Source organism: Bombus pascuorum, chromosome 9 (genome assembly GCF_905332965.1).
Source record: "Bombus pascuorum chromosome 9, iyBomPasc1.1, whole genome shotgun sequence".
NCBI lineage: Eukaryota > Metazoa > Arthropoda > Insecta > Hymenoptera > Apidae > Bombus > Bombus pascuorum.
This window is the reverse complement of record NC_083496.1, coordinates 6,183,692-6,203,225: the sequence shown is the minus strand read 5'-3', so window position 1 is coordinate 6,203,225 and position 19,534 is coordinate 6,183,692. Positions and strand designations below refer to the sequence as shown.

Sequence of the window (19,534 nt, the reverse complement as noted above, 5' to 3'; positions counted from 1 at the left end):
ATTACGGTTTAATATTGTTTTATTATGGCGTTACAGATGGTTGAAAAAGAACGGTATGAAACAGAATAAAATAAGCCAACTCGTGCTAAATCATTCGTTGTCGAATCCTTTGTTGGGTGACTTGGCTTACGGAGATCTTCAAGAAGTGGATCTCGAAGTTCATTCCGACGAAACGACTTGGCTATATCTCGAATGTTCTCGATCCGACGCCGATCGGATACTCGCTGAGAGGCCGGATGGTACTTTCCTTATTCGAACATCAAGAACAGGACAATACGCACTTTCCATCATGTATGTATATTAATCATTTCTTTTTTTGAATTTCTTTTTTATCAACGTTGACGACATAGACAGATTGCTATCGAATTTTTTATTCGTTGCAGGTGTAACGGTACAGTGAATCATTGCATAATATATGGTACCGAACGTGGTTTTGGATTCGCTGAACCGTACAACATCCACAAGAGCTTGAAACATTTGGTGCTACATTACGCACAGAATTCCCTGGAGGAACACAACGAGAGTCTTAACACGACTCTGGCTTATCCAGCTTTTGCCTCGCCCGCTGCATTGTCGCAGTTGCAGGCTCAACAAATGCAGTTACAGATGAAAATGCACACGCAAAACCAATTACAGCTAACACGTCCCCTGGAAAATCAACATTACATGACGCACACGTAATGCTGGCGTGTCGATCAATAGAATTACAGAATTAATTAGGATGTACATGTGCATGAATGTTTCCGTGATTAGCTTTCGAGGTGTGATTTAGAAATTGGAAATTAACGAGGCGATGACAAATGGTTTTTCGAGGAGGGCCCTGTGAAATTTCTATTCGTTTTAATCGGTACGGTGGTATTATCTAGGGGAAAACAAGACGCGACAATTGATCGTTCCATTTTTATAGGTCGGAGGTAAACGCTTCCTTAAACAAAGAGTACAGTGGTATCGATAACGAAGGGAGAAACATTGGTAGCGGTAGCAACTGTCAGAAGCTATAGTTTATAACATAATTATATACGTATGTTACCGTGGCGCAGCAAATAATTGTTTCGGTCTACAGGACCACACTGCATAGATTTTACAATTTTCTCGGGGTCTACAGACCTTTTTGACAGATCTTATCGATGATCGACTGAAAAAATTTACTTGAGCGCGTTTGCGAGACCCTGAGTACGGAAATGATCTTTTGTTGTCAGTTTGTATCTTCGATATAGGGAGAATCGTTTGGGTGTTGGAACGTGATACGTTGCATTTTTCAAGATGCACTTATTCGATCGAATACGTCAGAGTAACAGAGGCATATATCTAGTCTTACAGGCAATTTGATGGAAGAAACAAATACGATTGAGCAGAACGAAACATAAGTCTGACCACGCTCAAACTACTCGCAGTTTCGATTGGTAATCAGGGTAGTTGCATTTCGTAAAAATTTGATACTAATCTAAGGTTGATGGACGCATCCGTTCTTCTCGGGGCTAACGGATAAACACAACACATTTCGTAGACCGCTGTACTTCTGACTTCTTCGATAACTTTTTGTGAATATTTCCCAGACCTCCGTTTGTGTAACGCGCGGTACGCGATACGCGCGGGCATCGTTTATCGTGAATATGATTCACGAAGTTTAAGATCTACAACAGTGATATTAGAATATATAATTAGAACGCGTCGCATAGAACATATAACTGAGCCTTTTGGATGCTTACGGAATGTTTTTGGTAGTGATATACTAAAGTAGCATCAATCACGGTTGAACAACTGGACGACGAGGCTGGTTTCGGATATTTCGATCCACGTTACTTCCGATCGATTTTCGATTTAAAACGTGCCCGCCCGCGTTGCTTACGAACTTCATTACAACGAAAAAGAAAAAAGAAAAAAAAAAAAACAAAAACAAAGTTTTTCACGGATGCGCGGGAACTTTTTTATATATATATATGTTAGATTTCAAGTGCTGTGCCAGATCTGTATAGGCTACTACGCGTGTCGAAACAAGTGTGTGTGCTAAGGGAGAGAGTGTGTGTGTGAGAGAGAGAGAGCGAGTGGGAAAGAGAGAAAGGGAAATCGTTTTTCGAAAAGTTAAACATATTGTCTGTGATTTCGGATTGCCGAGAAAAAAAATATATATATATGTATATATATATATATGTATATACATATATACATATATATTATATCGTGTCTATAATTTTCCAATTGATTTTTACAATTCGCTTTTCTTCTCTATCACTACTTGTTTTTTCCCTTTAAGGTTTACGAAGCGTGTGATCGTTGGTTTAATACGCGCGTCGATTTCGACGAATATAGGTAGAATTATATTGCGACGGAATGTGCAAAAGCTAATCGTGATTTTATTAATTGTAATTTTTTCTTACGTTCGGTACTTCTTTTCTGTGCGCCGTGTCGAGAGTCTTACGAGTCTCGTCGCGCTCTTTTCTCTATCCGACTCGATGTATTTCAGGCCCTGAAACGGCACGAGACGTCGTTTTCATTCGATTTTATCCGTATTCCCATTGCACCGAATACCGGTAAAATCTATGCACGCAGAACTCGACGTTCTCGTAAACGTGTGGAACAGGGTCGATCTGTTTCTCGCTTTAAATATCAAAGCTCATTGTACTCTTTGAATGATCTCAAAAGGTAACGGTAGTCTCGTTGGTTGGCACGGCAACGAGAAGAATCACAGTTGAACCGGTCGCGATTGAATCGATACTCGAGAAATTTTACGTATTACATTGCGGTCCGTAATCGTAAAAGTGTATCGAGGGCGAGCCACGCGAACAATGGTTTCACGACTTGTAGCGGTCACTTGAGTCGAAAACGACGATTCTTCCTGTTCTCGTTTCTTCCCGCGCGATTCTCGCTACCGCATAGTCAAAAGAAAACTGAACCGATATAACGTAATGGATCGATGGACGAGCGAGAAACGATCTCGAGTTTGAAAGAGTTGAAAGCAGCGACGAGCTTCAATTTTTTTTTTCTCTTTTCTTTTTTCTTTTCTTGGTCGTTCGTTTGTTCGGTATAGGATGATGAATTTCGAGGATAGGAAAGAAAGGTGGACAGAGACGCAAGCGACAGAAGGGGGGAAAACAGACTGTTAAAGAAGGGAAAGGCTCGTTGCTCATCCTAAAAGCTTCGAATTACGTAGATTTAGGTAGTTTAGGTTTTTTATACGAGAAAAACAAATTAAGTGCCCTGGCGCTGATAGGCTCATATATTGTAGATTCCGTGATCGTCCAATCGCGTACAGGTGCAGTATTCGATCGTTGTTCAATCGCATCGTCACCGGGTCGCCCGTTTCTTGAACGTTTCGATTATTCAAGTCGTTGAACGTTTTGCTTTCGGAAGTCGATAGTTCCCTTTGCATTTTAATCTGTTTATCGTTCGACGTGTTTCGTCGATTCTAACATAGGTCTTTATCTTTATCACGACTGTGAAAGATAGAAAGAGAACACAAAGAGAAGAAACTTCGAAGACAGCGTTTATACCGTCGATAGGAAGAAGGAAGAGTTACGATAGAATCGACAGCGGAATTAAACATGTAATTATAATTTCAAATGGCCGATTAGAATGGTAAAGAAAGCCACGACTTGCCGCGAATAATTAATGACAGTGAAGCAGACGGAAACGTGCAATCCGATGACGGGTAGCGTAGCTTTTACGTGGTATAACCAGCTGTAACGGCGACGAGTTCGAGATCCGCGTTGAACATTCACTGGAATATCGGATTCGTCGAATCCTCGTTGAATCTTCAAATAGAAATAAAAGATACGCGCGTAGAGAGAGATCTTCGAAACCCACGACCATTACCGCTCCTTTTGTAGTTGGTTCTCGAGTTTGGGAGACCACAAACTGGCTGCTTGTTCCAACGGGATCCATCGGGTTTCTCGCGACTCGCTCTCGTCGTCCTTTCTCAGGAGCAGGAGTAACGCAATCTACACGAGTTAAAAGTACACGACTACACACACACACGCGACCATCGTACATTATCAAATACATATAAACAAACACGTAAACAAAGTGCGCGCAGATGCATGCCCTTGTGCGCGAAATACAAACAGTGAGTTAGAAATAAAGAAGAAAAAAAAAAACATAAAAAAGAAAAAAAGATACGAGATACATTCGTTGGCGAAAGAGTATATGTCGTGGAAGTACGATGAAAAAGAGGAGAATGATTTGAGAAAAATGGAAAAAAATATATGAACATATATATATTATATATATTATATATCTATATATTTTTACTTACTTTGAAAACAAACCTTTAATTGATTATTTATAATATATTCGTGCGTATGTTGTATACATATGTGTATATACATATATTATATCGTAGCATCGTGGTGTACCATTCGAAGGTACGTAAACCTTGACGATCGCGTTTTCCACGAGAAACGACGCGTATCGTGGAACGCGAGATCCGCAAGGCTCGTGCGTTTTCGAATATCGTCGATGAAAGGCAACGTGCACGCGTGCACACGCACGTTCAATAATTTTTCCAGGGGAAGGCCAGGCATCTTTTCTTTAATAACGTCCGCGTTTGTCTGTGACAAGCGCCGACAATTAATAAGCGCGACCGAACACACAAGACGTTTCTATTTTTAAGGCCGAGCGAAATTCGCTTTGGCATCGCTCGATCGGAACGTGATCGCGAACGGCTGCGCAACATTGACTGGAATCGTTTCAATTTTCACGCGCTCATATTCGAAAAACGTTATTGGCTTGTCTTGACCGATTCTTTTTTTCTTTCATCGTGTGCACGCGTTTACGTCGATAGATTGGATCGCAGGCGGTTTATTTGGAGCATCGATGGAGGCGAATAAGATTAAGAAAGAACGCGAGATGCTCGCGCGCAACTGAAACCAAGGTCGGGGTAAATTAAGTGCAACAAATACTCTGTGTATAGAACGAACATGGAACGAACTGGGAATCGGAGAAAATTAAAATATTCAATGGTTATCGTAGTGGCGAGGGAATTTACCGTGGCAACGGAAGGAAATTATGTTTGCAACTGTGAACGAAACGGGACGAGACCGAATCATTCCAAGTATTTGTCGTTTGGACTTGATTTACCTCGATCGTATTTAATCCACTGTACGCAGTGGGCTATATCCGATCTGTCCGAGTCGATTTTTCACGTAGACTCGATGACGATCGACCGCGAGACGTTGATCTCTCGCGGTAACCTTTTGTATTTTTCGAAAAGGGGACGAGTCCTCGTTTGAGATTTTATGGCATAATAAAAAGAGAGAGTCAGGCAACGTCGATTGTCCGATACAAAACACGTGTCACATCACGATGTACATAGAGATATATCCGAGCTATGGTGGTGAGGCTCTTTTATATATATATATATATATATATATATCTATATATATATAAACAAACAAATACTAATAATAAAAGAAGAAAGGGAAGTGAAAAAGAAGGAGAAGAGAATGATTTGGAAATTAACGTGGACTTCTCGGCGGGACCGGTCCAACAGTTTCTTTCGCGAGCCGAAACTTTAGCGAACGCTCGACCATTTCCACGACGGTGTTACCTTCATAACACTTGTTCGGTCCGATGATCCTTGGAACGATCGATATCCTTTTTTTACATTTGTGCCAGCGTGCCGACCACCGTGCCTCGTCGAGTCGACGAGTCAATTTCGGGGAACCAAAAGAAATTCGAAGATACGAGGAGAACTACAGAGAAATCGGATCGACTGGACGAGGCACCGTGACTTTTGTCGGCGATTCAACGGGTGCTCGCTGGATCGAAACGAGATCGATGGTTGAAAAAGGGGATGAGAATCGTTGGATGGTTTAGCGATTGAAGAATCGAGGAAGGAGAGAATTTTATGGGGGCGAAAAAAGGTTAGGGAGAGAAGAGAAAAGAATGATACGCGATGAGAGAAGATAACGTGTAAAGTTGCCTTAGTTTTTCTACAAGTTGAACAGGTGCGATATGTGAGCGAGCGAGAGAGAGAGAGAGAGAGAGAGAGTGCGCATGCAAGAAAGAGAAAGTAGAAAGGTCGAGGAACAGAGAGGGACGAGATATTTCGTACGGTGCGAATCGTCGATCAACGAGCATATATTGTACGACGGCAAAAGAAAAGATAAAAGTGACAAGAGATGATCGATCTAGTGAGATATTCTGGTATGCTCGTCACGAAATGAAGAGCCTTGCAACATAAAGAAAGAAATTTTCTGCGAAACATTGATAATCAAATCGTATCGATAACACTTATCATAATCGAAACCCTAATTTCTAATACATAAATAGCGATTCCTGTAATAGTATGCGAGCGCCGATTTTTCCTGACATTTGGAAAACTTATATAGAGGATACGACGAACAGTTTCTCTGGACGTTCGTGGACACTCTTTTTCTAATATTTGCAGCAATATATATAAATAATATATTACTCTGGCGGTTTAGCTATGGGCAAAACTCTCAGGTTCCAGTTACTAACGAGATATTTAAACTACCTAACGAACTATTGTACACGGAGAAAACGAGTAATTTAAGCGTTACGATACGTCCTTTTATCGAGTAAACCGATGAAACATGGATTCGATTCCTCTCTTTTGTCAATGCTAACGATTTAAGTAGAAACAAACAGGCCAATAGGAAATAGAAACTAGTGGAAAGAACGAAGGATCGCCGTAGACCAATATATTGTTACCCTAGGCATAACGAATTAATTGTAAATTGTAAAATCGGAGTATCTCTCGACGCCTCTGCTCCAGAAATGGCTGAGATCGGGGGAAAAAAGACGATTCCAAGAGAAAGTGCGAGAGTCTGGCGAGAAAAGCGTGTGTATGCTTGAGAAGATGCGAGAAGTCAAAGAGCGAGAAGGTTAAAGATCACGCAAGAATGTCGTGTGTAACGATCTTCGCAATTTACCCAAGTCTGCGTCTAAATTACAGAAGAAAAGAGGTGGGAGGAGAATTCGTTGATCGTGTTACCTATCGAGGGCAACTATCTCCGTTTGATATGCTCGAAAAAATTCACAGAATTGGGCGTTATTTTCTAACGAATTTTTCATTTAAAGTTCAAACGAAACCGAAGACAACCGTGTGTATAAATCGAAGTTGATTCACCGGTAAGCGTGGCTGTTCACTTAGCAAAGTGTTGCGAATATGCGCGACGTAAAAACGTATTCTTGGCGCGTGATGGATCGTCGAGGAATTCGCGTACGCTCTCGAGGACAACGTTCGCCGAATAAAATATTGCCCAACTCTGATCTCTTGCCAGTTAAGTAAAAGCACGATACATCCCAATTGGGGGGATATCTCGACCGTCTATAATATACAATACGCGTTCGAACCGCGAGAACACGGTTTCAAGACGATTTCGCTCCTATCGATCGTCTGTGTTAAAATAAAGCGTGTGTGTGTGTGTGTTTGAGAGAGAGAGAGAGAGAGAGAGAGAGAGAGAGAGAGAGAGAGAGAGAGAGAGAGATCGGTCGCACGCGAAACCGTCTTAAAATCGTGTTCGACCGTCGACAGATTTCGTGTACGTCCATTTGGATCCTTGCCAGTCTTTTTCTTTCTTCGTTTTCCGTGGCCGGGTATCGTGTGAGACGCAAATGTGTCGGTGGACATCGGGGCGTCTGTATGCGAGTGAAAAAGCACGATCGTGTGGTGGTTGCGCTGCAAGGCGATAATCGCTGATCATTAAACGAATCGGTTCAGCGAATGGATTCTATTTCGCGGATATGCGAGAGAGAGAGAGAGAGAGAGAGTGGGTGGGGAGGGGAGGGAAGAGATTGGAGTGAGAAAAAATCGAGAGGGGTGGGTTTCGGATACCTGGGGCTTATGGGATGGGGATTACACGGGGGGGAGGGTGTTACAAAAGAAGGCAGAGAAGAAGTTATCGATATACAATTATTACGTTATTAACGAATGTATGCTGTCCCACTGTGATAAAACTTTTTGTTTTTGCATGTAAAATATACTATTATTGTCATAAGTATATGAGACGATGGAAAAGAACAAAAGGAAAAAAAAAGTGAAATATTATAAAAACGGTGCATGTATATAGATATATGCGCCGAGGCATGCGCGATCTTAGAACGATCTATGTATGTGTACTTATATATCTATATATGTGCAGGCACACAGACACGAAGACACTTACACAGACACATGTAACACAACACGAGCATCATACATATATTGTGATTGAGTGTGCACGCAGTAAAAGTGTATACTACTACAAAGAATACAAATTTTAATTACCGGACCGACCTGTCTTCATGCGCTTGCGATCGATGGTCGGAGCGAGGGTGGACGGGTGGCGGGATCGTTCGTCGTTCGACGATTTGGTGCAATCCGAGCGGGCACCAGCGCGTTTTACAAATTTGCAAAAATTTTCCAGTGATTCGAATGCTCTCGCGTTCCAAGGACCGAGATACGATTTGCATTCTTTTTCTTTTTTTTTCTATTCGAACTACGGATCGGGAGAACAGCTTGCGATGGTATTCTGTCGAAATTGCGATTGATATAAAGCGGCTTGATTATTTCGATGTCGTCTCCAGTTGGAGACTGATGGAGGAAACGAACGATTTAGATGGTCTACGAAATTCTCCGCGAATATATCTCGTCTGTTTTTCGAACAACAACGCGTTTAAATATATTCGGTTTTAATGGGGCACGTGGAATTTGACGGATTCTGTCGAAGTGCATGAAAACTGGTGGTACAATGAATGTTTACTCGCTTTTTCGCGCAACGGTCATCCTCATATTGTACCGTTTATTTGGTAGTTCTACCATGTAAAACCATTTATATTTGCATATGATTAATATGTTTTACTTATAACACTCTGTTGTTCCATGTTATTTCGCAATTCAACTCGTCATCAAATCTATTCCTTTCCACAGATCCGAGACATCCGACGAGTAACGATCCTCCCAGTAACAGTCCTTCGGAAATTGCCAGGCAACGAATCGCGAGGCTCGTAAAGTACAGAATGTCAAAATATCAATCTAGATACGAGGAAATTGTTGTCCGTCGCGTTGCATACCGATTCGATTCGACGTTGTTTCGGATACGAGCTAACGGGAGAAATTAACACGCGAGCAGAGTTGCAAGAAATTACGAAGTCGAATCCGAGTGGCAGAGTTATTAACGGCGGCGAGATTACGAATTCGAAAGAAATCGTGAGAATCGCGTGCCTTAGTTCGAAAGACGTACCTGCCTAACATCGTTGCGAGGATAGAGATCGGTGGTGGCGACGGCGGCGGTTGGCGATCGTACGATGATCGTGGCGATGGTGTAGGTGGCAGAGGCAATGGTAGTGGAGAATCTAGCTGCTCGTGTCGGTGTATCTAACGCGACGAAACAACGTTCCGATTGGCAGTGTGCATCGCGTAGCGAGCTTGCGCGCCGCATTGCACGGCTGCAGTCGAGTCATTATGCAGGTACTGGCTGTCACTTCTACTCACTGTAACCGCAGACCGACGTTGACTATCGTCGAGTTCTCTATGTATCCGACCCCTCGACGGTTTCGTCGCCCGATACAGCGGCACACCGCTGAATATATTACAGCTCGTTTAAACCTGATTTCTAATGCACCCTCCAAGTATCACTGCGTCGACACTGATTCACTGAATCCCGTTCCGTTCCTTCGTTACAGTCGTACGCGAGCGCCCGTTCGCTTTTGCCTTTCTTTTCGCTCTTTCTACAGAGTCGGCTCTACAGCACGAGTTTACATCGGGTATAGGACGCAAGAGTGCAGTTAGTATCTAGAAATACAAACCTTACGCTTCAGAGAGGGAGACATCGACCGTGATTAGAGGGTAAAATAAATGGCAGTTCGATCGCGAGCAGGGAATTACAGCACACTGCACCCTGTTCTTCGCGACTGGATCATTCCGATAGTTGGATCGCGATACCTTTGCGTGATACCGGTGCACGCGGGTCTCAGTGTTCGGTTGGCACGCGACTAACTTCGCGTTTTAATCAGAGGCGTCGCGTCGCTTTAGAACCGCGGTAATAATCGTCGGCATGCGGAAGAATAACGTAGAATCGAGCAGAATTCGAGCCTCGTTTCGAAAAATGGAGCGAAAGATTGCCGCACTTCCGTTCGCGACGTCCAATAAAATTTATCGCCGCGAAATTTACGATCGTTCCGATTGCATAATTTTCCGCTTTTAAGTCATTCGATCGATCGTTACGAGTCGCTACGAGTCGTCGTTTCCGCTCGTCTTTTCGGCCAGCGGAATAAGTCGTTGGAACGAAATCGATTCGTCGAGACATTTCCACGACTCGAAACTCAACCGCGCCACGCGTCACGACTATAAATCACGAACCTGGTGTTCGCGGATGCTTATATTAAATCACTGAATTCGGCGAACAGCTTCCTACGTCAGAATCGTACACGATCGTATCGCGTGACCGCGATCTATCGACCTTTCAGATTTCTTTTCAGGTCTGTCGGTTTACGATTGCGCGGGCGGTGTCCTCGAAACAAACGTCCGAAACGAACGGTCGTCTCGAAGGCGTCGGTTCACCGTTTTAAATGATCGAATTGCTAACAGCGATTCCCCAAGAACGAGCAACCCGCACGTTCCTGCAAGAAGCGTTCTGCCTCTTCTCCGGGCAATCTCAAGTTCCCCCTCGTCTTTCGCCTGGACTCGTTACCTTTTCTTCAAATTACACGGCAATTAACGCGGAATAAGGTTCTCTTTACGCGCACTTCTCCTCGACTCCGAGTGAGAGCAGCCTGGGTTGATTATTCGTATAAGTGCTGACTCGGACTTGCCTGCAACCAACGTGATCCGTCCGACCAGCCACCAACTTCTACCACTATCGAATGTACTACTCTCGCCTGACCAGTGGCGCGCTTATACCACTGGTTCCAGCCAGCGATTCAGCTTTGTCAGGAAAATCTTTTGAAATCTAGCAACATCCTGCGATTTATTGACGTACGAGAAGTTCGTTCGCCGTTCCTATCGGTTTTTACCGTTTGTCGTTTTTCCGCGGATAACGTACGAGATTTGCACGGAAGAAACAACGTCGATCGTGTTAAACGGTCGAGCGACGAGTCCGCATACAGGGCGTTCGCGCGAACAACGAAATAATTACACCGCGCGGGCATAAAACTCGATTAATATTACACGTCAATATTAGTTCGGTTCTATTTAACGCGACCAATCGAATCGCGATTATGCGGTGGTCCGGTGCGCAGTCAGTTGCGTTTTTCTGTTGGCGGACTCGAATATCGGATTTTCGGGACGTCGCGACGAGAATTAATAATACCGTGCGCCTCTGCATTATGCTGCGCATCTCGATCGTTCGTCGTCCGCGAATTTCAGCAATCACCCTTCCTAATTGATAATGTTTGATTCGCGGACGATGACACCGGTCATTCCGTTATCGAGACGAGCTTATGGTTTCTGTCACCGCGAACAACCCTCGCAACGTCTAGCTTCCTCCAACTTTATCAATTTGTTCGATATTCATATTCATGGGGTCCCTTAACCGATCACGATCCTTAACAACCTCCATCGCTTATTAAGATCGCGTAACCGAGAAGCTACGACGATGGACCGGTTAAAATTTCCAACCTGTCTCTGACCCGATTCGTTCCCGCAACCATGAAAATTTCACAACCTTTCGTAGATTGGTTCTTCATCTTCAGCTTCGTCGAATATAGAGAAACTTCGCGGCGAACAAGTGGCTGCTTGCAAACGAGAAATTCGGCCAACCTCTCGGTGAAACTGTCGAAGAAGTATTATCTGGCATCTTGTATCTCTTTCGCAGGCCGTTAGTAGCGGGATGAGAGTGCGATCGCGGACAACCCGGAACGACGTGACGATGGTTAAGGGTTAAGCCGGTTTTCAGGGGTGGACCGGTTCGACGGGGTTCGACGAGCATTTCCGCGTAACCGACCTCGACAAACCGAGCGAAACGAGGTCAGGAACGGCGCGTACGAGGAACGAGGGATGTCGGTGGGTCGGTGGCTGGTCGGCCGCCTGGCCACCCCCCGGCCAGGGGATGTTTCTCCGCTCGGAATCCCTCGGATCCGCTCGGACGTTGTCGTTTCTACGAACTCCCGTGGAATCGTGTTACATCGACACGTACGCCAGCAGCACAACGCGTACCGCCACATCGGCGAACATCCGAATGTACGTGCTCGATTCCGACACACCGACACGGTCGACACGATGTGCACGCCGGCCCAATAACTACGGACACCGATATCGGGCCGAGCCGAACTTACGAGGAAGAAACACGCAACGAGTACGAGCGCGCCTACGCGCTCCACCACGTGGCGGACGCGTATTCTTCATTTTTTATATCGTATGGACATCCGTTTGTAAGAGAAAGGGTATTCCACGAGAAAACATACATAGAATAGATAGGAAGCAGCATAGTTGGAAATTTTTAACGATCGCAGGTATCGTTGTGCTCCGTTTCGAATTGTTGGAAAAGTACCGCATTGTTCCTTACTCCCTTCTTGTCCACTTTGCGGAGAAACAACGTCCCTATTCTTTGAAACAGCGTAGCGTCGTTTCGCTTGCCATCCTTGAACTCTTTGCACGCTCGAAAGCTGGGCATCTATACAATCTCACGCGTACCGGACTACTACCACCTTCGACGATCCTTAAAAATGCATCACGACTAATGCGTTCGTTACTCGAACGAGATAGAACTCACGCGGTCTCACGTCGTTGTCTCAACCTGCAAAAGTGAAAAAGAAAACACCCGAGCATTCGAGAGAAGAAAAAAGGAAGAAGAGAGAGAATAGAATGGAAAAGCGCGAACGACGCGAACGTAGATAGATAAGAGTGGCCATCGGGGATTGCGCCTGCGAATCAGGTACGCGTTTCGCGCGTGCACCCCGGAGACCAGTAGCGCTGGCAGGTGTGCGTTCCCCTGCGAGCACCTGAATGCCGTGTTACGAGCGGCTACAAAGGGGAACACACGGAGAGGTTAGTCCCGGTCTGCGCATACGAGCCTGGGGCAAAGCGTAAGGCGAACGTGGAGCGAGCGTCGCGTGCAAGGACACGTAGAGGCAAAGCGGGAGAACGCCGCTCTCGCAGCCTTCGGAACGCGAAGAGCGCGCACACTTTCGCGCAGAAACTATCGTGTGTAAGTTGTGTCGGGAGAGAGTAGAGGGAGAGAGAGCAGGTAGCGACGGTAGAAGGAGGGCGGCAGAGGGTTGGCGGGGCGGTGGTAGTCGCGCGGCCGTCGGTCTAACACGGTGCGGTCGTCATTGGGCGTCGGGACGCCGTGGCGACGCGGTCTCGACTCGAAAGCACGCTCGGTTGACGAGCACGCGCGCGCCAAGTGTGTTCGGAACGCGACACGAGGACCGAGTGCGCGAATTTTGCCGCATCGTTTTCTGCAGCCACGTTAACACCCCGTCGTACTCCAGATCGCTGCATAATTTTTCACGCGCGGAGGCATACACACACACACACACGCGCGCGCGCACACATCTTCCTATACACGGTCACATATCGTTCGAAGCGCGAGTCGCGATCCTCGTCGTGATCGGCAGAGTTGGTGCGGATTTCCGTTTGTTTCTCGATACCGTCCAGCATCGCGGTTGGTCCGCGTCTCGCGTCGTGGCTCGCGCGTGTGATCGATCGAAGATTCTTTCGCGAGCGGAATCACGAGATCGGGTCGAGGTTGAAGAGGCTGTTCGGTGCGTCGCGTCCGGACGAAGTTCACGCCACGCGAACTAGGTCCTCGATCACCGCACGAAGATCCTCTTTTTAGGTTGTTCTCGAGTACAAGTTCCACGTTGGTCGTGCAATCGCGAGGAAAGTGTTTGATCGATCGTGATCGGGAATCGTAGAATCCTGCAAAGTGTGCGCGTTTTGCCTCGTACGAGCGAGAGAGAAGAGAAGAAAGCGAAAGATAGAGAAATAGAAAGGTAGAGAGAAAGGAGGGAAAAACAAGTGTGGACACGATCGCCGGCCGATATCCCGGCGCGGATACAACGACGAGTGTTCGGTTTGTTTGGATCTCATCGAAGGTGGAGGAGACGTCGCACGATGAGACGGACGACGAGAGAATGTCGCGCGGATGCCGCGGGATTCGTCTCAGTCGTCCGACTGGTCGACCTGTGGCCGTTGAAAGCGTCGAAGAGGAGCGCGTTGCGGAGAGGCTGAAGGGCAGCAGGTCGTCCTCAATGCCGTATCATGATCTGATGGGACGAATCATGTCACGTGTCGTCGGGACGCTGCTCGCGCGCTCGACGCTGCTGACGAGCGTCGCCGCGGCTCTCGTCGTGCTCTTCTGTTGCTGTAGGTGCACTCGTGCCAGCGAGTTTCCCGAGAGAGAGTGCTGCGACCTGATATTTCCGATCCCGGAGCCAACCGGAAGATCCACGTCCGCACCGACGCCAACGGGCAGAAGCGGTGAGTTTCGTTCTAAGATTTATTCCTTGAATATCGTTTTGACAATTTTGTCGAGCGTTTTGAAAAAAAAACCCTCAGTTTTCTTAGGCTATACGGTCCCCTTTGCGTTCCCAGCAATTCGACGAAATATCTCGAATTTGCTCGAAATATCTCGGTCAACTTTGTCGCGTAATCAACAAGAACACGCTCGTCGGTAGGGAATCGCGTTTGTTGACATTGGCTCGCCGGGACTGATTCGTAAACAGTCGCGGTACCTCGATCCCGCGTGTTCGTTCGATACAAAGTCGAAGGTCGTCTGCTATTTGTTTCGCGAAGCTAGTTTCGCTGCTCTTTAGCGCGACACAAAGTACAATCGCGAATCGGCGACACTTTGGAAAAAACTTCGGAACGTACTTTCGTCGTTGGATTTGCGCTCGTTGATTAATCGAATACGCGAATGTAGGTAAAGTGGTAGTTTCGGTATCGGGAAGTGTGTTCGACGAAGCTCGTTTCCGTTTTTTTTTTATGAACATTCGTTTTGCCGGTGATTTGATAGAACATTCCAACGGCGACGAGGCGAAGGGCGAGGGGAGAGATAGAAGGGAAGTCAATAATTGAACAGGAACCAATAACTGTACGTATAGCTTGGCCGTATTTTGTTAGCCACCGAGCAGCTATTACAATTTCCGTAGAGGGATGAGCGGATTATTAATTCAATTAGGATCAGTTATTAATTCAACAACGACGGTTTATCGACGCGAGTTCAATGCGGTGGTAATTTAAGTGGCGAAACAACCGCGTAATCGAGTGGCCTGTTTTCAAGCGGAATGCAAGTCACCCCCGACCACCCCTTCGTCTTTTCTCGCAGCCTTTTCAGATCTCCTTCTACTTTCAATTTCTTTCTCCGAAGAAATACCGGGAAGAAACGAGTCGGCTCTTCTTTCTCCATCATGATTTTTCCGCTAATTAACCAACCAACGTTTCCGTCACATATTAATCTTCGTCCAAGCTACGGATGCTCGAACAAACGTCGAACTAACCGTCGACGTCGTGGCTTTTCATCCGCGAAAACTAGCTCGAAAATATTCTTTACGCTGCCTCCTGGATCGATATCTTTAATTAACTCGAATTTATGGGCCACGGTCTTTTCAGCTTGCCTCTTCGTTATTCATATTCGCGGATTATACGACCGGCTTCGGAAGCACCTTCTACCACCCTCGTCAACTCTTTCCCCACCCTTCTTTTCTCCGTATTCAAGAAACCACAAACCTCGTTACCCCTTAACCTTCCTCTCCCGTTATGTTTGATCATTTCTTCTCTTTGGTTTCTCTTCGAACGAGTACCCGTCGTCGGAAACGAACGTTACTCGTTCGACCAGCCTCCATATCGTAGCTCTACGACTTCAAGTTCGCGGAACTAAAAACAAAGGACAGATAGAGCTTACCGGTCGCTGGTATTTTATCGTTACCGCAGTTGCTCGTTGCGGCGGAAACCAGGACGATCCGTTCTTTTAAGTCTTCTCGGTTTCGGCGAGGTTAATGGAGACAACGGTACTTAGCGGGACACACGCGAACAGTCGGCGGTCGACGTTGTCGTAGGAAGCAAGCGGTGTCTGCGGGCATTTCGGCCCCTACATGGGATGAACTTGGATCGAGGTCAGCCACGATCGAAGGTTATCCGGCGCGTCTATAGCCGGTGAGTAAGTTTCAGGGAGGAAGTCATTTATACCCCATCACGGAATTCCTCGCTGGCGAAATATCGCGTACGTGCTCATAGAGTGTTAGTAATGAAAGACGATCGGCTTCATCGGCCTTTTATATTCCTGCTCTCTCTTTCTGTCGAAGGTCGAGGGTGAACGATACCTCGTCCACCTCTTTTCGTTTCGTTTCGCCCTCGTTGCTCCTCGTTGTTCCTCGGTCTCGTCGTTGCGTCGACGAGAATGGAAATCGCCTCTTCGCTTCTGATGTATCTCGAAGGAGTTTCACGAGTGATGGATTTGATTCGATTCCGGTGTAACTGTAAAAAAAAGCAGCGTTAACTTTAACGTTGGAATTTAAACGGGACGGTAGTTTTCAATTTCAATCGGGCGTGCTAGAACGAATGTAATTGGTTCTACCACCTCGTTCGTTATAGCGTTGGTGCGTTCGTATATACCGAATGTATTTATATTTCCAGATAATCAATTGCGCAAAATTAATTTATATGTAGATACAACTATATGTATATATTTACATGTAAATATATAACTTTTGCGATCCTTGCATATCAAATCACGATTAAACTCGATAGAAAATGTGAAAGATCTAACGCGATTGACGTGACATATGTGCTCGATACAGTATCCCGATTCCATCGAGGCAACCTGCAACGATATTCGTTCTTCTTCCGGACATACCGCATCTTTCTTGTAAATCGATCAAGGCAGCGTGACCACGCTTTAAACCGTCGGACTAATTAACCGGCCGAAGAAACGTCGTGTTGAATTCGTAACGGAGCGCAGTCGGTTGAAAACGAAACTTAAGGTCGGCACAGAGCGAGAAAGGGATGGGCGCCGAGACGAGAGAGGGCAACGTTGCGAAGCGTCGAGGCACGAAAGCGTGCGGAACAGAAGGCGACAGCCCGTCGAGAAGGAATCCTTCTCCGAAAAAAGCGCAGGCACGCTCGTTCGCTCTCTCGCTCGCTCGTGGCCAGAGCGGGCAAAGATTTTTCCAAGCGCTCGCCACCGTCGTTGTAAGACTCCTGGCTTAAATGTCGCGAGTCAGCTCGCAAAAAGGAAGAAACGCGCGGAAAGGGGAGGGAGGGAGAGAGAGAAAGAGCGGGCTGCGCCGGAGAAAAAGGAGGCGCGCGCGGTGTACGGATAAAAAGAAAAGAGGGGAACGAGAAGTGGCCCATTGACGTTAAATCGCACGGTGAGGTGCTTTTAAACGTCCTCGCTATTTTCATGCGACCTACTTTGCCAGCCGCACCGTAACGAGGTTGCTTTCGCATAAATTCGGAGTGTCTTCGAGTTCCTCTGCTCCACCCTCTGGTCACCTTCTCGTTTATCCCATCGCGATTTTCAAATTTTTGGCATCGGTCGAATCGAATCGACGCTCGCCGCAAGAATAAACAACCCTTGGTTTCTTCCCTGCGCTCCGTATTCGACGATCCTGCGTATCCCGCTACTCGAACATCTCTCGTGGTCGATCGTATCTCCTGGGAAACTGAACTTTCAGTGGAAACGCGTATCTATTGTAGTTCTACGCGAGAAAATCTTAAGCGCTGTGCCGCTTCGATGGACATCTATAGTCCGGCGTGATTAATTAATCGCGGTAGAGTGATCGAATACGCTCGAGGATACTATTTACGTTCGCGCGGTCTGCTTCCCTTACTTTGCCGTTTCCATCGGTGATTCTGCTTTAGAGTTTCCTAAAGCACGTAGATTTTACACGTACACCTTTCCGAACGATTCGTCTCTCTTCTTTTTAGCGTTATTAATTGCTCGAGGAAGAGGGTAAAAAAAGAACGAGGCTGCACGCTCGCATCTTGTATAAAACTTAATATTCCACGTGAGCCACGCAACGCATAAAAGTCAGGCTGGTCGTTGCCCTGCGTACGTATTCCATTTGGTTTTACTCTTTCGGTAGCCAGCCTTGGAAACGTATGCGCATATTTTCGCGCGGCAATGCCATTAGTCAGACGAGGGCGCGATTTAAAAGAACGCTTCGATATCGCAACGAACGGTTCCGATAGCGGCCCGTTCCATTAAATTACAGAACAGTTTGATTTTCCGGGCCTCGATCCTCGTAATTAATTATTCGGCAAAATTTCATTATCGAAAATAAATTCGGACGTCGCGTGCTGGCTTCGATAGAGGCTGTGATAGCACCAGTTCGGTTCTAAACATTCTGCAGCCAACTCGCTCGCGGCAAAGTCCGCTGCGATAGCGCGAAACGTGACCTACGCGATACGTGTTCGCGAGACGACACTTGCGTGCCGTTTACCGTTCAAAATCGCGGTTTCTGTCCTCTGTCGTCGTGCTGATCGACTCTCGGAGAAGATGCAGTTATTCGATGAAAAATTTACACGGTCGTTTTATCGATTCGTTAGCAAACGCGTACTAGGCAAAGTTCCATAAATATTTACGGGTGTTTTATCGAGTTACCGCGTTGTACGCGCGATCCTCGATTTCAAGCAAGTTCCCTAGGAAACGAAGATCGTACCGGAAGATGGTCCCGCGCTCTCCTATTTTATTTGACTCGACCTCGTTTCGCTTCCTCGACGAACGATTCTGCTGGCCGCGCCGTCAGTTCGAAGAGGCGCCGTTATTACTACTCGTATCGCGGCAAAGAGAACACCTGGAACTACGAGAATCCTCGTCAAAGAAATGACTAATTAATTGGCTGGCAACCTCGGCCTCCTTGACCCGATATATACGGTGGTTCCCTTTGAACTCGTCCCTTCGCCGTGACCTCGATCGTTGAAACGATTCGCGAGCCTTCTTGTTAACTTTCCGATTGCAAACGGGACGCGTTTATTCGTCCTGGAATTTTTATTTCTGCTGGCGGCTCGACAACGGCACTCGACTGTTTCTGGCGTGGATACGGCTGGAAGTCGTTGGCTCGTGAAAACACGAAACGTCAGCTCGGGAATCTAGACTTATCCATCTTGGTACTTTTGCGTTTCCGTCGGTTGCGCCCAGGATTAATCGTAGAAGGAAACAGATTCGAAATCTCGTTTGCCGATATTATTAGAGAATTACAGAACGTCTCCGGCGCGCAGCGGATCGAGGGAAATCGGGTCGGCCGATAGACTAGGCGGCTCGATTTGATTAAACGACCGCGTTTGATTAATCCTCGATCTTGAAGATTGCCGCGCGTAATTCGGTCGTCGCCCGTAACCGGGACACGCTTTATACATATTTCATAGGGAATCCCGAACGGAAAAACAAAGACAACCCCCGGACGCTTAATCCCCGAAGTATTTGCTCTGTCGCTGCTCGAAATTAATTCCGTGATCGTTAATCACGCGGGATGACGTTTCGTGTACACCGCGCGAGGAATTGACTTTCAACGGCGTTCACTCGCGAGCAAGTGGCGCATTCCTTCCAGCAATTTCTTCGCCGTTGCTCGAGAACCAGCTACAGTCGGCCGGCTCTTTCTCGTTTTCCGCTTTCCGTATTTCCCATTTACGCCCTTTTTCCAAGGTTTT

General features: G+C 46.4%; 2 protein-coding genes across 8 annotated transcripts in view; both read left to right on the top strand.

The window, feature by feature from the left end:
- The window catches only part of LOC132910786 (phosphatidylinositol 3-kinase regulatory subunit gamma), a 35,704-nt gene extending 26,892 nt beyond the window's left edge, over positions 1-8,812 (top strand). For 5 of the 6 annotated variants that reach the window (XM_060966789.1, XM_060966788.1, XM_060966787.1 and 2 more), the window contains 2 exons: positions 37-291; positions 384-8,812. In XM_060966789.1, coding sequence (XP_060822772.1) covers positions 37-291; positions 384-681 — 553 coding nt within the window. In that variant the 3' untranslated portion in view covers positions 682-8,812. The remainder of the gene's footprint in view (positions 1-36; positions 292-383) is intronic. The other variant, XR_009658855.1, reaches the window with a different exon arrangement.
- Positions 8,813-13,162: 4,350 nt separating this feature from the next.
- LOC132910788 (uncharacterized) overlaps positions 13,163-19,534 on the top strand; it is a 222,320-nt gene continuing 215,948 nt past the window's right edge. Inside the window, exons 1-2 of one of the 2 annotated variants that reach the window (XM_060966791.1) lie at positions 13,163-13,647; positions 13,722-14,365. In XM_060966791.1, coding sequence (XP_060822774.1) covers positions 14,020-14,365 — 346 coding nt within the window. In that variant the 5' untranslated portion in view covers positions 13,163-13,647; positions 13,722-14,019. Of the gene's footprint in view, positions 14,366-19,534 lie in introns of both variants that reach the window. The other variant, XM_060966793.1, reaches the window with a different exon arrangement.